General features: G+C 41.8%; 1 protein-coding gene across 1 annotated transcript in view; it reads right to left on the bottom strand.

The window, feature by feature from the left end:
• Positions 1–17666, bottom strand: part of LOC124605526 (O-phosphoseryl-tRNA(Sec) selenium transferase) — a 68161-nt gene that overhangs the window by 23561 nt on the left and 26934 nt on the right. Inside the window, exons 5-7 of the mRNA XM_047137270.1 lie at positions 13594–13752; positions 12100–12364; positions 11874–11995 (exon numbers count right to left, since the gene is read on the bottom strand). Coding sequence (XP_046993226.1) covers positions 11874–11995; positions 12100–12364; positions 13594–13752 — 546 coding nt within the window. The remainder of the gene's footprint in view (positions 1–11873; positions 11996–12099; positions 12365–13593; positions 13753–17666) is intronic.

Genomic DNA, 17666 nt, shown 5'->3' with positions numbered 1-17666 from the left:
AGACTAAATTTCAGCAGCCAACCAAATATCACAGCAACCAAGCAACTCTATTCTGCTCTCAAATAATTCATATAGTCTTAATTAGCAACTGATTGAACACTCTTCATCTCGGAATATGTCACATACTTTTACTAGTGGCATCTACAAGCAACTGTGATTCAATGTCTCCTTGCTGACCCAATAAGGACAATTTGCTGTTCTGATATAATAATATTTATTTAATAAGAAAATCTTCATTACATACTATTATACAAGGTCGTATCACCAACAATTTTACATTTCACATCAATACCTCTACCACAAATAAAAATACAAATATTATCATGATGTAAAAGCTTACAGGACTTCCTAGTTTTAACACACAATGGCTTATCAATAAAAAAATTAGTAGATGTTTCTCCAACACCACGTACTTGAGACATAGTTATCATGAATGTCCGATAACCAAGAACATCACGAGGAGGAACTTGCTCCAAAGACGTAGCAGTTGACTTAGTAGTTCTAACATACTGAAAAATCCAGAATTGTGCACTAGACGAGCAATTTTATGTTACTTCTCCACTTAGTGCCAGACTTTTACTAGTTTTGTAATAATGGTTCTTTGAATAAAGTAGTAGCTGCTACACGTATTTCTATTTTCAGAAATCAAAGTTAATGAAAAAAGTATCATTACCAAAGTATGCAATATGGCTATATTACCATGAAAAGAAACACACGATATACACTGAGGTGACAAAAATCATAAGATACCTCCTAATACCAAGCAGCAACTCGATGAGGCATGGGCTCGACAAGTTGCTGAAAAGTCCCCTGCAGAAATATTGAGCCATGTTGCCTATATAGCCACCCACAATTGCAAAGCTGTTGCCAGGGCCAGGTTTTGTGCATGAACTGAGCTCTCAATAATGTCCCATAAACGTTTGATAGCATTCATGTTGGGCATCTGGGTGGCCAAATTATTTGCTCAGATTGTCCCAAGCGTTCTTCAAACCAATCGCAAACAACTGGGGGTCGATGACCTGGCACAGTGTCATCCATGAAAATTCCATCATTGTTTGGGAACATGAAGTTCAGGAATGGCTGCAAATGGTCTCCAGGTAGCCGAACATAAACACTTCCAGTCAATGATCAGCTCAGTTGAACCAGAGGTCCCAGTCCATTCCACATAAACACAGGCCACAACATTATGGAGCCGCCGCCACCTTGCACAGTGCCTGGATGACAACCTGGATCCATGGTTCCATGGCATCTGTGCCATACTCTAACACTACCATCAGCTCTTGGCTAATGCAATCGGGACTCATCTGACAAGGCCACAGTTTTCAGTCATTTAGTGTCCCACCAACATCGTCACAAGCTCAAGAGAGGTGCTGCAGGCAATCTAGTGTTATCAGCAAAGGCAGACACACTGGCTGTCTGTTGCCATAGCCCATTAATGCCAATTTTGCTGCACTGATCTAATGGATATGTTTGTCGCATGGCCACATTGATTTCTGCAGTTATTTCATGCAGTGTTGCTTATGTGTTAGCACTGACAACTCTACACAAACGCTGTTGCTCTCAGTCATTAAATGAAGGCCGTCAGCCACTGCATTGTTCAAGGTGAGAGGTAATGCCTGAAATTTGGTACTCTTGGCATAATCTTGACACTGTGGATCTCAGAATACTGAATTTCCCCATGTCTCTAGCTCCAACTACCGTTCCGCATTCAAAGTCTGTTAATTCCCTTCATTTGGCCACAATCACATTAGAAACCTTTTCACCTGAGCACAAAAGTAGCTCCGCCAATGCATTGCCTTTTTATACCTTGTGTATGTGATACTGTATATGATATAGGGTTGTAAACTACTAAAACGAGTTTTTTACAAACGAATGGGAAAATTGGCAGAAGCCGACCTTGGGGAAGATCAGTTCGTATTCCACAGAAATGTTGGAACACACAAGGCAGTATTGACCCTACGACTTTTAGAAGATAAGTTAAGGAAAAGCAAACCTACGTTTCTAGCATTTGTAGACTTAGAAAAAGCTTTTGACGATGTTGGCTGGAATACTCTTTTTCAAATTCTGAAGGTGGCAGGTGTAAAATACAGGGAGCAAAAGGCTATTCACAATTTGTACAGAAACAAGTTGGTAGTTATAAGAGTCGAAGGGCATGAAAGGGAAGCAGTGGTTGAGAAGGAAATGAGACAGGGTTGTAGCTTATCCCAGATGTTATTCAATCTATATATTGAGCAACCAGTAAAGCAAACAAAAGAAAAATTTGGAGTAGGAATTAAAATACATGGAGAAGAAATAAAAACTTTGAGGTTTGCCGATGACATTGAAATTCTGTAAGGAACAACAAAGGACTTGGAAGAACAGTTGAACGTTAATGGACAATCTTTAGAGGAGGATATAAGATGAGCATCAAAGCAAGCAAAATTAGGATGATGGAATGTAGTCTAATTAAATCAAATGATGCTCTGGGAATCAGATTAGTAAATGAGACACTTAAAGTAGTAAATGAGTTTTGCTATCTGGGGAGCAAAATAACTGATGATGGTCAAAGTAGATAAAATATAAAACGTAGACTGGCTATATCAAGGAAAGCATTTCTGAAGAGAAATTTGTTAACATCAAGTATAGATTTAAGAGTCAGGAAGTCTTTTCACAAAGTATTTGTTTGGAGTGTAGCCACGTATGGAAGTGAAACATGGATGATGAATAGTTCAGACAAGAAGAGAATAGAAGCTTTCAAAATGTGGTTCTACAGAAGAATGCAGAAGATTAGATGGGTAGATCACGTAACTAATGAGGAGGTACTGAGTAGAATTGGGGAGAAGAGGAATTTGTGGCACAACTTGACTAGAAGAAGGAAGGGATCGATTGGTAGGACACGTTCTGAGGCATCAAGGGATTACCAATTTAGTATTGGAGAGAAGTGTGGAGAGTAAAAATGTACAGGGAGACCAAGAGATGAATACACTGAGCAGATTCAGAAGGATGTAAGCTGCAGTAGTTATTTGGAGATGAAGAGGCTTGCACAGGATAGAGTAGCATGGAGAGCTGCATCAAACCAGTCTCTGGACTGAAGACCACAACAATGACAACGACAACAGTGACGACGACAACAACAACAACAACAACAAAATGTGATACTACTGCCATTTGTGTATGTCCATATCACTATTCCACGACTTTTGACACCTCAGTGTACAATGATCTTGTCATTCCTATCAGTAAACTATAATTTAATACGACAGCTTGCATGTTATTGTGCTTTTGCTCACCCACTCATGCTTCCAATTTTTCCAACAGAAAATAATCTAAAACTGTATTTTCCACTGTCTTTAACAACTAAAGAATAGGCAGATGGTGGTACAACAATGTTTTCAATATATTTGGGACAAAATGTTTTTGCATGTTGTCCTATACACTAAAAATGCCTGAATAATACTGTCACATCATCACCTGCAATAATGCTCTTGTTCTTAGCATTTTAGCCACAGGCTATCCTGTTGGGACACCACTGGCTGCAAACTGATACACACTGTCCACTGACAAAGGAACATTTAACACTAGAACATCGAACAGGGTCAAAAGACACCTTCCAACTTTTACTTGAGCAGTAACAAATTAGATGGCAATTTCATGATGTATATGTTGAACAGTGGGGGAGGGGGAGGGTCAGCTGAGCCCTGACATACATTTTGTGATCAAAAGTATCCGGACACCCCAAAAACATATGTTTTTCATTTTAGGTGCATTGTGCTGCCACCTACTGCCAGGTACTCCGTATCAGCCACCTCAGTAGTAATTAGACATCGTAAGAGAGCAGGATGGGGCACTCCACGGAATTCATGGACTTTGAACGTAGTTAGGTGACTGGGTGTAACATGTGTCATACATCTGAACAAGAGATTTCCACATTTTTAAACATCCCTAGGTCCACCATATCCAATGTGATAGTGAAGCGGAAACGTGATGGGACACGTACAGCACAAGGGACTTTGAACGTGGTTAGGTGATTGGGTGTAACATTTGTCATACGTCTGTACAAGAGATTTCCACATTTTTAAACATCCCTAGGTCCACTGTATCCGATGTGATAGTGAAGTGAAAACGTGATGGGACACGTACAGCACAAAAGTGTACAGGCTGACCTCGTCTGTTGACTGACATATAACGCCGGCAGTTGAAGAGGGTCATAACGTGTAATAGGCAGAAATCTATCCACACCATCATACAGGAATTCCAAACTGCATCAGGATCCACAGTAAGTACTATGACAGTTAGGCGGGAGGTGAGAAAACTTGGATTTCATGCTCGATCGGCTGCTCATAAGTCAAACACCATGCCAGTAAAAGCCAAACGACGCCTCGCTTGGTGTAAGGAGAGTAAACATTGGACAAATGAACAGTGGAAAAATGTTGTGAGGAGTGACAAATCATGGTGCACAATGTGGCAATCCTATGGCAGAGTGTGGGTATGGTGAATGCCCGGTGAACGTCATCTGACAGCATGTGTAGTGCCAACAGTAAAATTCGGAGGCTGTGGTGTTATGGTGTGGTTGTGTTTTTCATGGACGGGACTTGCACCCCTTGTTGTTTTGCTTGGCACTATCACAGCACAGGCCTACATTGATGTTTTAAGCACCTTCTTGCTTCCCACTGTTGAAGAGCAATTCGAGGATTGCGACTGCATCTTTCAACATGATTGAGCACCTGTTCATAATACACAGCCTGTGGTAGAATGGTTACACAACAATAACATCCCTGTAATGGGCTGGCCTGCACGGAGTCCTGATCTGAATCCTATAGAACAGCTTTGGGATGTTTTGGAATGCCAACTTCATACCAGGCCTGAACGACTGACATTGATACCTCTCCTCAGTACAGCACTCTGTGCAGAATGGGCTGCCATTCCCCACAGAAACTTCCAGCACCTGATTGAACGTGTGCCTGTGAGAGTGGAAGCTGTCATCAAGGCTAAGGGTGGGCCAACACCATATTGAATTCTAGCATTACCGATGGAGGATGCCATGAACTTTTAAGTCATTTTCACCCACGTGTCTGGATACTTTTGATCACATAGTGTGACTCCTTTCAAGAATCTAGCTGTTCTCATAACTGCAAAGGTACTTGCTGCTTTGATCAACAACTATGCCTCAAATGATGATAGACATATTGTCAAAATCTGCAATGACACTTTTTGGTCATTTTTTGTGTTGCTGTTGTTACACACCTCATCACTCACATAATGTTTTTGCCCATAAAAGACCAGAGGGATGGAGGGTGAGTTTGCAGAAATTAGTAATTTTTATCGAAGGTTTATGTGTTGCCTTAATAGAAATCTCATTTTGTGTATTTCTTTCAATTCTTATGGGGAACTAACAACTTTTTAGCTGAACAGATTACAAGATAATCAGTGGGCTTAATTTAAAGTTATTTGTTTACTGCCCTGGAATACAGTGGACAAGCCAAAACGCAGCCTCACTGTGAATGCTGTTCTCAAACACAGTATGAGTTGGTTGACATTCGTAAGTAGACTGAAATTGCCCAGACTACTATCAAACGATTGCAGTTCCTGCAAATCGGGGTGTCGGAGAAGTTCCAGAGAGTCATCCACTTATGGTACCGGTACCAAAGGTACCTCAAGTACTATCCTTTCCTTTGGTTCTTGTCTTCTCTGAAGGATATGCAGCATCTGTCATTACTCATCCACTTGAATGCAAGTGGCATTATCAATGGTAGAAGTAGGCATCCTGTACAGGGTGGACAGGGACCAGGGAGGACGACTCTATGTGCCATACTGATCCCCCTGACCAAGACATATGAGGTGCTACCTTTCACTGAAACTGAAACAAATATACTGAGTCAGTGGGACTCACTTTACCTGTCTTGGGGAAACCAGCCTCAAGAAGAGGTAAACGCAGAAGGGTAGGGTCTATTAATAATAGGAAGTTCAAAAATATGGCAAACGATGGTACCCCGACGGAAACGGCAGCGAAGGACAGTAAAGGAAGCAAAAAACAACTGGGGCCATACGCACCCACGCCAAAACTAAGAACATGAAGACAGAGAGGAGTTAAAAAACGACTATATGACAGTCCCAATGGACATAATAGAAGACAGCTAAAAACAGGCGTGAGGAAAAAGGGTTAAAAAAGACACCATACAGAAATGGTGGTCCAAAACTAAAACAGGGTGAACCAAAACTAAAACAGGGTGAAGAGCTCAGCTGTAAATACTGAGCAGTGTGCCAGGAGCCGATATCGAACGACACGGGTGCCAATGACCAAGGCACACCCGACCCCATGGTCAGTCCAAGAGACATCAGTGTATACAAAGGTACTATCGTGAAGTTCCATGCATAGGTCGTGAAACTGAAGGTGAGAGACCAAAGCTGGAATAGTGTCCTTAGGAAGCGTATGAAGGCCAAGGTTAACATGGGTTGCTTCACGAAGCCAAGGTGGTGAAGGGTTCACACCCACTGGGAATGATGCAGGTAGTGTGAAGTTAAGTCACCGTAGCAAGTGCCGAAAGCAGACTCCAGGAGGTAACAGAGAAGAGAGAGATGCCAGAAACTGGTGATCAAAGGAATCATCAAATCATGAAGGAGGCATAGGATGTGTATCCACGCATGGCAGACAAACGACATGCATACCTGCTGAGAAGAAAGTCATGGTCGTAGGACAATGATAGTTCAGCAGCTTCAGCATACAGACCCTCAACCAGGCTAGTGTAAAAGGTGCCCATCACTAAATGGATATCACAATGGTGGATAGTGTTGAGATGGCTTAAGATGGATGGATGTGCAGATGTATAAACAAAGTGCCCATAGTCTAGTTTCTAATGGACAAGAGATCTGTACAAATGGAGGAGGGTGGTTCGATCGGCACCCCAAGAAGTACCATTGAGGACACGTAGGACATTGAGGAACCACCTACAGCGGCTGCCAGGTAAGACACATGGGAGGACCAAGAGTGTTTCCCATCAACCATGAGCCCCAGGAAATTCATAGTTTCAACGAATGGAAGGGCAACAGGCCCAAGATGTAAAGATGGTGGGAGAAACCAACTGCGTCGCCAGAAATTCATACAGATGGTTTTTTCAGTGGAAAAGCGAAAGCCACTGTCAATGCTCCAGGAGTAAAAGCAATCAAGACATCGCTGAAGATGCCGCTCAGTGAGACAGGTCCGTGGAGAACTGCAATAGATGGTAAAATCGTCAACAAAAATAGAGCCAGGGATGCTTGGTGGGAGACAGGCCATTATAGGGTTAATGACGATAGCAAAGAGGACAACGCTCAAGACAGAACCCTGAGGGACACAAGGCAGAACCAAAGCACACCTTGAAAACTCGGTCTTTTAAAAATGCCTGATGGAAACAGGACAGGCAGCCATGGACGCCCCACGTGTGAAGAGTACAGAGGATACTAGTTCTCCAGCAGGTGTCATGGGCCTTCTCCAAATCGAAAAACCACAGTCCGGGATTTCTGCAGAAAACCATTCATGACATGGGTGGACAAAGTAACGAGATGGTCAACTGCAGAACGCCGTGCTCGAAATCCACCTGATCTTCACAACTGGGAAAATCTTGTTCTTTGAAGGTTGCCAGGGAGGAGTAAAGCTGCCAGTGAGACTTAGTAAGCTGCCATTTGGGTCTGCATATGGACGGGGCAGGAGTCAGCAAACGGACAGCACACGGGAAAGGTCACTCGTGTAGTAGGTGTGAGACAGAACGGACCACTTAAGACGATGGGCAAGCTGGGCAGTGCAGAAGGATAGGTCCAAATGGAAAGAGGTGTGCATAGTAGGTGTGAGACAGAACGGACCACTTAAGACGATGGGCAAGCTGGGCAGTGCAGAAGGATAGGTCCAAATGGAAAGAGGTGTGCAAGGAGTCAGAAAGAAATATGAGTGCTCCAGTGTTAAGGCAGAAGATGTTAAGTTGATTAAGAAGATCAGCCAAGAGGGCACCTCTCTGACCGTTCCTCGGAGAACCCAAAAGGGGATGATGCACATTAAAGTCACTGAGCAGCAAAAATGGGCGAGACAGCTGCCCAATAAGCTGAAGGAAGTCTGCCCTGGTGATACTGAATGACGCAGGGACATAAATGGTACAGGGGGAGAAAGTCAGGTGCGGAAGGAAAAGGCAAACGGCAACATCTTGAAAATGGGTGGTCAGTGAGATGGGTTGCTATGAATGTCATCCCGTATGAGCAGCATGACGCCCCCATGAGATAGTATGCTGACCTCAGGGGGAAGGTCAAAACGAATCGGTATGAAATGTGAAAGCACAAAGCGGTCGCGAGGGCGCAATTTCGTTTCCAGAAGGCTGAGTACAAGGGGAAGCTGCAATGCTAAAAGCAGCTTTAAATACTCTTTGTGGGACCGAAGACCGCGAATGTTCCAATGGAGGAGAGTCGTGATGAGGAAGAGACGTAGGGTTGTCACCTCGGCGGCTGCCAAGTGACAGCTGGTGAAGAGTCGCTACTACAGGGTACAGAAGCAGGAGAATCCTGTTCCATGGGGTCCACAGAAGCATTGGCTTGCTTGTGCGGTCAGCCTGTGGACTCCAATGCTGAAAAACGGTTGGTAGTGCATAACAGTGACACAGAGATCGACCAGGCTAAGGCATCACGTGGCGACACCGTCAATGAGGATCTTTGAGTTGGTGAAGGAGAAGGCCATTTGCCTTTGGTGGACTTCTTCGAGCCTTTCTGGATAGAGGAAGACTTGGGTGTTGTTTGGCTGGAAGGACGGAGAAAGTCTTCACGGGAGTACTACTACTGTCCTTTCCAGCCTACCGGTTGTGTAGCTAGTGGCTTCGCCACTTGAGGCGAGAGTTTGATGGCTTGTTGCACAGCTGGACAGGGGGATTGTGATGCTACCTTGACACTGGGCGATTTCACAACCTCAGAGCTGAATTGGAGGTGACACATCTGTGTGGCCATGTCCCTCTTGGAGCGAGGGGTAATAAGAACAGAACTATAGGTGCCAGGCGGGAGAATGCAGGGTTTGCGACTAGCCAGTAACTTGCGAGCCATTAGGTAAGGGCGTTTTCCTCTACCTGGGTCTCTTGGACAGCCTGCTCATCAAGATTCACAGGGCAATCCCGAGAGAAGGTGGCATGGCCGCCATTGCAGTTGATACATCGGGTAGAAGGAAGCGAACAACTGCCCTTGTGTGCATCGTTACCACAGGTGACACACATTTGGCTGGGAGTCGACAAGACATTCTAGTGTGATTGAAACGGTGACACTGGTAGCAGCGCATCGGGTTTGGAATATATGGCCAGACTGTGGTAATTTCATAGCCTGCTTTGATCTTGGACAGAAGCACCACTCTATCAAAGGTAAGAAAAAGAGTGCAGGTGGGCACTAAGGAGGAATCTACCTTCTTCATTACACAATGGATGGCAGTGACACCCAGATCAGAGAGGTAAGATTGGATTTCAACCTCAGTTAGACTGTCGAGCAGTCTTGTGTAAATTACACCACGCGAAGAATTCAAAGTTTTTTGGGCCTCGACACGAACATGGTACTCATGGAGAAGCGAGGCACCAAGTAGTTGTTGTGCTTGAGAATCAGAAGTAGTCTGCAAAAGCAAAATGCCATTCCGTAACCGAGAGCAGGATTTCTCAGGGCCAGCAATGGCATCAACACATTTCTGAAAAATAAACAGATTTACCACGGCGAAGAACTGACTGTCTTCAGTACGTGAGACCACGAGGAACTGTGGTGCAGCAGGAAGGGTCTTTGAATCATTAGCCTCTTTACGTTTACATTTCGTAGCTGTTGATTGGGAAGATGATTGACTCATTGCGAGTAAATCCCCCACGACTGCCAGCACTCCTTCCAATTGGTAGCCCCCTTCGCAAGGGGCGCATCCGCCTTAGGTGATTCTTCACACCTCACGAATATCTGACAGAGGGACCAATTGGCAATTTGGGAAGGTTGCAGCTCAGGCAATCACCCCTCCCTGGTCCTGGCCTGTCCCAGGGTGTACGTGCGAACCCTACCTGTGGAACCAGGACTGGGAATTACTTGTTGCCAAGTCACTTGTTATGCATCAGACGTGTCTGCCGGCATTTAGGAGGGTACAAAGAGGAAGAATAAAGAAGAGGAATCTTGAACACTGAAGTGGAGGAAAAGAGAGGAGAAGGGAAACAAAGAAAGAAAAAGGTACCGAAAAACAAAGGTGAGACTGTTCTTACGTCAGCGACAGACAATGCAGAACATTCCCAATAACATCCCAGACATGTTCCCCAAGTGAGGGGAAAAGGATAACAAAAAGGAAAGACATGCAGCACAGATGGGAAAAAATGCTGCAAAGACTGGGGCCCCATGGTAGCCAAGCACAAACCTGCCAAAGAGTGGCAAGCCCCCTGGGGGCAATCAACATGGTGAAGAGGCTATTCCAGCACCCCCTGAGGGAACAGTGTGAAACCAACTGCAGACTGTGACACGCATTGGAACAAATTATTTTTTTAGGGAGCACATTGTGCTCATGTGGGAGCGATCTAGATGGTTGTGAAACAATAAACTGGTACCCAAGATCGCAGGAATTAATTTTATTCCATGATTACCGGTTTCGGCAAAACTAAAGCCGCCATCATCGGATCTTAGGACACATGCAGATTACATCATCAAGGCAGAGAATGGCGATATTAATAGTTGCCTATAACACGCAGGCTTTACAAAATTGTCATATGTAGCACATAGGCGTCCAAGAGAGATGACATTATAAATGTGAAGTGTCTCCATCACATACAAGCACATTATTTGACAGCTGTTGAGAGTCACCTTCCAAAAATGTTTATGCCATACAGGCTCCGCAATGTGCAGTAAACTGGCTACAGTTTAGAGTACATGTACAACACAATCATTCAATAATCAACAAACATCAAAGCACTAGAAACAGGGCTCATGACAAAAATTGCAGATCACAAACAATGACCTATACTTAGACCTTAAAATGTCATCAAATGAAGAAATATAAACACACAAATATAAAAAAAGTCACCTATAACAAAATAAAGACCTATAGCAATCCTCCTCTCATCTCCTCGGTAGCCCAAAACAGTAATGTTAAAATTCAATCTGTCATGTGAAACCACCTAAAACAGAAAACAATGTGTATCATTGCACCAACATTCTAAACACCTTCAACAATGAGTTGTAATAGATTTGATTTTTACTGATCAGTTGATCATTCACCAAATTATCCTTATCAACATGCAGATGCGTAACAATATCCAATTCCTCAAGCAAATTCAGCTTTTTCCCTTCTGAGCCAAGTATAGTGACTGGCAAACAGATCTGTTGTTCCACGCACAGTTGATACTGCATTTATACTTGTGTAAGCATGGTCCGATGCTGTGCTGCTGAGGTGACGTTTGTTAGTGTGATTACAATGACAAATGGTCACTTTTTGAAAAGTGTTTCTGTCTTCTTCATATATGGGGTGGCTTATTTTCTCTTTTTTTTAAAAAAAATCAGGACTGCCTCTCATTGTGTATGACTTTACGATGAATGGGTTTTGTATGCAGTTCTTTTTCATAAGTTCTAGTATATATTTCAGTTCATGTACTTATGTAGATGTAGAAGATGCGAACACGTCCTTCCATCTAGTATGTTCTTAATGGATTGTTTTCCCATTTGAAAGAGAATCTGATGATGCCCCAAAATGATGAAATGGGTAATTGAAATAAATAACCTTTGCAACCCAGGCTGTTTGTCAATCTGAAGTAATTCGAAAGAGATGCTTTACCAGCCGACCAGAATGGAATGGAATAAATTCTACATTCATAAAAATTTTTGGAGTTAAAGACCAATTTAAAAATATAAAATGACACAAATGAGCATATTTAAATATAACAAGTACATACCAGGATACATTCGAGATATTCGCTCAACTAGCCCTTTATCAAATCCTGCTATTATTGCACCACCCACAGGGACAAGGAAATTTTTGTCAGTGCTCTGTACAAACACATCCACTCTTCCTTTCCTGTAAATTGTTTGACAGTGTATTCCAAGTAAGCAATATGTGAAAGCAATGAGCACAGAATTCACAATGAAACAAATAGGGTTAGATATTACTTCATTACTTACCTTGCTGCTTCTTGAATTATATGCATACATCGTGAGCTTTGTAAACCATAAGCGTTATTTATAACATGTGGTATATTGTATCTACTGCATAAAACTGCAACTTGTTCTACAGAATCACTAGCTCTTGGAGCAAAGCAGCTCGTTGTCGTCATGATGCAAGAAATATTTTCTGCTCCTAAGGTTGCTATCTGATGCTCCATTGCTGTTAGATCTGTTCGTAATTCATCACCTGATGTTATGGTTTCAATTATAATGGGCTGCAAACCTATTAACACAAAAATATAAATATAAATAAATTTAAATGTTATTTACAGTGCTAATAAAAATCAGAAAGCCAAGTTTTTTCAAGAACTTATCACAAATGAGGTATGCTGATCTAAAAACATTAAAAGAACAGTTTTCTAATACACAAGGGCTTTAAAAAAATCTGAAAGTAATGTGTACAATTTAAAAGACTGGTGTAACAAACTAATCAATTTATCAACTATTTTCAGTTACTGGTGGTTGCCTTCCACCATTTTTACCTTCTGGTGAAGTTCAAAAACTCATTTGCACTTAACTGATCATTCACTGTCAACGAGTACGTCAATTTTGTTGAAAAATGTAAAGCATGATATATCAAGCCAGAAAAACAACTGTAAACTAATACACCAAGACAAATAGTTCCTTATTAATGCAAACAGAGCTGTTTTTGCCTTCTTATCAGACCTTGTTTCAATAAAATTAAACAGCAAATACTGTATTTTCTAGGCATGCCTGATTAATGATGTACTTTCGGGTGTTCAGCTGAGTTTGTATTACCATTTTCGTACAATATTTCAATGACTTGGTCAGTCATCACAATACTGTGCAAAAATGGCAATACAAATGACTGAAAAGCTGGAAGTAATCCATTAAACCTAGAGAATTTTTTAAAAGGAATGTCATTAACTGTTGAGAAAAAACACTGTAGTCTTTACCCAGCACAGAAAAAGGATTACAGGGAGAGAGATTTCACTCATGGCTCGGTTCAAGTTTTGTCTGCTGATGCAACTTAGACAGCTCACTTGTTAGGTGTCTCAACTGAAGCTGTCACATGCAGATGATTATTATGAGCACACATATAGTATAGCGTCATACTTGTGGTTGTGGTGGTTGTGAAAGAGAAGGCAATGTGTGAAAAAACAAGGGGTAGAGCACCTTGGACTAACTGGAACTTGTAAAAAAGATAAACACAAAACATGTCAGAAATAATGACAAACTGTAAAATAAAGAGGTATAAGATAAAACAAGAGTTAATTTCGGATTAAGCTCGTCATGTAAGTTTGCACGTGGTATTTATTCAGCACTAGATATAAAGTGGCTCTTAATGATATAATCAAATACACTGCCTTAAAGCCATTTATAACAGAAGCAAATCATATCTACCACTGAAATGTTCAGATTGCACTGGAAGTTCAACATTTTTCACAAATACAGATTAGATACAAACTAAACATATATTATAAATCTCACCTGCCGTTATTATACATTTAAAGCAAGCTTTTTGGTCAATTCTGGACCAAAGAACATATTTGGCATCTGGCCTTTCCTGTTTCAGAGTAAGCATGCACAATACCAAGCTCATTCCAGTGGCCATAGGAACAACAAAACAACCAGCAGTAGTCTTAACACCTGAAACATTAGAATTTGCAGACCAAGTTTAAGCTTTATATTATGTAGCATTATTATGTAGTATCACAACATGAAGTGAAATATTTCAATTTAATATATAGCTCAAATAATAATTTCTCTTATAAAATGTGATTGAGTAGAGCGCGAGACAAACAAATATGCTATATTAAGAGAAAGAATTTAGTTTCCAAGCGTACTACCACTGAACTAGAGATTGCAGCAACTGAGGGAAAGCTAACAATAGAGTCGATTTTCCCCCCTTCACAAAGGTTCACAGTTGCAGGCACTTATAGCGTCATTTCAATAACATTAGATAATTAAATTTTACTTTAAAAAGTGATATCCTCTACTATTCTAAAAAGATACCATCACTGTATACTTTGTCTGTACACATGGTCCTACAATTTGATAACACCACGATAATTCATGTTCAGGGAAGGGACTTAAATCCATTTTGCTTTTTGCAAGGAATATTCTGCTATCTGCATGAAGTAGCATTCCTCAATGACTTAATTTGATGCTGCAAGCAGTCATTAACCCTCCTCTCTTCCCTAACTTCACACATACTCTTTGTTCCTGGATAAGCAACAACCACAACACACAAACCACGTTACAGTTCTAACTGTGTATTCTATCTATTTGGTCTTTCGCTAGTCTTGTGGAACCTTTGTGGATCCTGTAATGTAAGAGATAGAAGTGATGACAAAATTAGATACTGAGATGGCTCATGATAAGTGATCAGATAGATCAGTCAGTACAACATGGCCATGAAGAGGATATTCACGTTGCTGCAACAGTTCAACTCACCCATGTTTCCACAAAAATATAACATACAGCAAATATTTTTTACAAATATATCTAGCTTCCTTAATTACCTGAATATGAAAACAGTTATAACTGCACCATCATCAAAAGGACTCATAGTATTTATGCCATAATCTGTTCATGTTTTGCAGTAGACATTATTTTGACCATCAATTATAAAAATGTAATAACTGATTCCAAGCGAGGCATATACTGCATTCCTGAATTGTGTTGACTATAAAACACTGCTAAAGTAAATTAATTATTATTTATTGCATTTTTTTAGCTTCTGGCTCCAAAGAAGTGTTGAATAGTGACAGAACTACAATTTTCAAAATGCTTGTAGAGTTTCAAGTATCATATGGTTGAAGGTAAAAGATCAGTAATTTTACACTTCTGAAAGAAACATGTGCACAACTGAAAGTACAGATGACCTTCAAACAACTTCGGCACTACAATGAAATGCGAAAAGTACAGCACGCTAAAGGACTAATTGCGGTGTGCAACCAGTATTAATGTACATACAAGAAACAGCATTCCAGCATCATTTGATATTGCCCACATTCATGCACACTACAGTTATTAATTATTTAGGAACTGTGGCATGGCAAGATATTTATAATGTCCAAGTCAACTGTAGTTATCATCATAGGTCATGAGAGGGTCTGTATTACAGCATACATCACACTGAAATGTGGCCTTAATTTTGAATGTTCTGCACATTTCCTCAACCACTAACTGTCTGCAGCCAACAAGATTTAGTCTCCTTACAGGCTGACTGCCATGTGTAATACTGGTCAGCAATAAGTGCTCTCCTCTTGACTGTTACATGACCATAACTCACTGCTGCTTAAATTTTACTCATTCTGGTCGACATCACAAAATGTATCTATCTGATACCTCTAAACTTTGAGAACCAGACCTGTAGTGACATGCCGCATATTCACAAGGTGCGGGCCGACGGCTTTAAGATACGGAGCTAGCCAGCTTTGACTCAGTTACATGTCTACCACTGCACAGAGGTTATCAGACTTATTTTGAGCCACTCTGGGCTACGTATCTATTATAATTTGTTTTTTACACTGAATAAAGTTTGTTTTGTCAGACATCACGAGTTGGTCTCTTTCAGATTAAACACAATGGCAATGAATAGGGTCATAATTTCATGTGTTTTTCAGTAGTGCACTTGAATTTAGCATTTTGTCTTGGCATGAAGTCTCTGATTCAAATGTTGATGCAGCAACAGAAGGACCTCATCACATTCATACAACAGGTTTGCCAGTATAGCTCTCCAAAAATTCATCTGCAGTTCCGTTTCCTCCTCAGTTCCCACTGTTCAACAAGGGGGCAGAAGATTGAGAGGCATACGAAACCACTCACAGCAGCATTTTCACATCTTCCACATTACGGATGCACGCGTATGTGATCCACCGTTTTTGTGATAGATTCTTCCCATCTTGTGTCGGATGTTGCGGCAGTGGACCCCATTGTGGCAACCTTCCTTGTCGTCATTTGACACCTTCACTGTTGTTTTCCTATTATCGCACCGCACATGTGTCATGGCCACTAGGGTTGAATTTTACCAGAGAAAGAAACAGCACCATCAGTCTCAGCATGCCCGGGCAATTTCCCTCCACAACCTTAGTCTCAAGTGCCATTTTGTCACGGACAAGTCAAAATAGTCATAAACAGATGTCACGGTTTGCAATGTTATCATCCGCTCCACCCTAGATGAAGAAGTCCAGCAATGGAGTCTCCAGCTACAAAATCCTTCCCTCATACAAGGTCTCACAGGCCGCTGGTCAGCAACTGGAAGCCCAGTCCGATGTCACAGTGGTACAGAGTTGTCCAGAGGTGTCTGGGAAGGACGACATTGTGGCAATGCAAACTGGTTGATCCAGTGGCTCCCCCAAAAAACACATACTGAGTTCCTGCCACTGTTCTCTGTTGCCATCATGTTACTCCAAACAAGACACTTTACAGTGTCCCCAATGTTGGACCACCTGCCATAAATGTTGGCAAAAAGGCCACATTGTGGTAGTCTGCCATGCAACTGCACAGAATGCAGCATTAGAGACCATGGATATGGATCTTCAGGAACTGTCATCGTCGGCGACAGTTCCAGATCATGATTGAAACAAGGTTTTCATTGAGATGTTACTTCTCTCTTGACAGCTGTTACTGCAGGTAGACATCGGTGTACCAGTTTCCATGATTAATGCCCAAACTCATTCAGACCTCAGCTCTCGGTAATCGTCAGACGCCTCAGGGAATACAGTAAACAGCAAATCCCCTTGCTTGGCCAATTCATGGTGGAATTCACCTGTAAATCCAGTGACTCGACCCATTACTTTTATTGTTGTTCACGATGCTAGTTCAGCAAACCTTTTTCTGTTTGACGCCTTTCAGGCCTTTGGCTTTTCAGTCATGGACACTATACAGTGCTCCGAATTTCAGCATATCTTTGCGGAAGGCCTGGGCTGCACTACAGACTTATAGGCCACATAACCTAGAAACAGTTGGCTCACCCTAGATTTTTTCATGCTAAGCAGATCCCCTGGCTCTCCACTTCCAAGTCAACCGGAAGCTGGACAGGCTCACCTCTCTTGGAGTCGTGATCATTTCCTCTAATGAATGGGCCACACCCCTTACCATTGTTAGGAAACCCTCTGACAAATTGCACCTTTGCAGTGATTTTAAGGCCACAGTGAATTCACAGTCGATGGTCAACACATACCCATTGCCATGTCTTGATGAACTGTTCACACGCTTAGATTCTCCAAACTTGATCTTTTCAAAGTGTATCTCTAGTTACCCCTTGATGATGAATTGAAGCATATCATGGTCATTAATGTGCCATTCAGCCTTTATCAATACCATCTGTTGCTCTTTAGGGTGGCATGTGCCCCCGCAATTTTTCAGTGCTATTTGGACCAGGTCACGTCCAATTTTCCCCACTACTTCAACTACCTGGATGACAACATCAAAGGTGAACTACAAGTGACAACCTCCGAGCCCACTTTCAAAAACTCCTGACATAGGTCTGTGTTGCAATTTACAAAAGTCCAATCTTTTCCAACGCTTTCTTGAGTATCTGGCCATCAGTTCGA

This window comes from Schistocerca americana, chromosome 3 (assembly GCF_021461395.2).
Source record: "Schistocerca americana isolate TAMUIC-IGC-003095 chromosome 3, iqSchAmer2.1, whole genome shotgun sequence".
NCBI classification, from domain to species: domain Eukaryota; kingdom Metazoa; phylum Arthropoda; class Insecta; order Orthoptera; family Acrididae; genus Schistocerca; species Schistocerca americana.
Note: the sequence above shows the minus strand (reverse complement) of the source record. Positions and strands in the feature narration are given on the sequence as shown.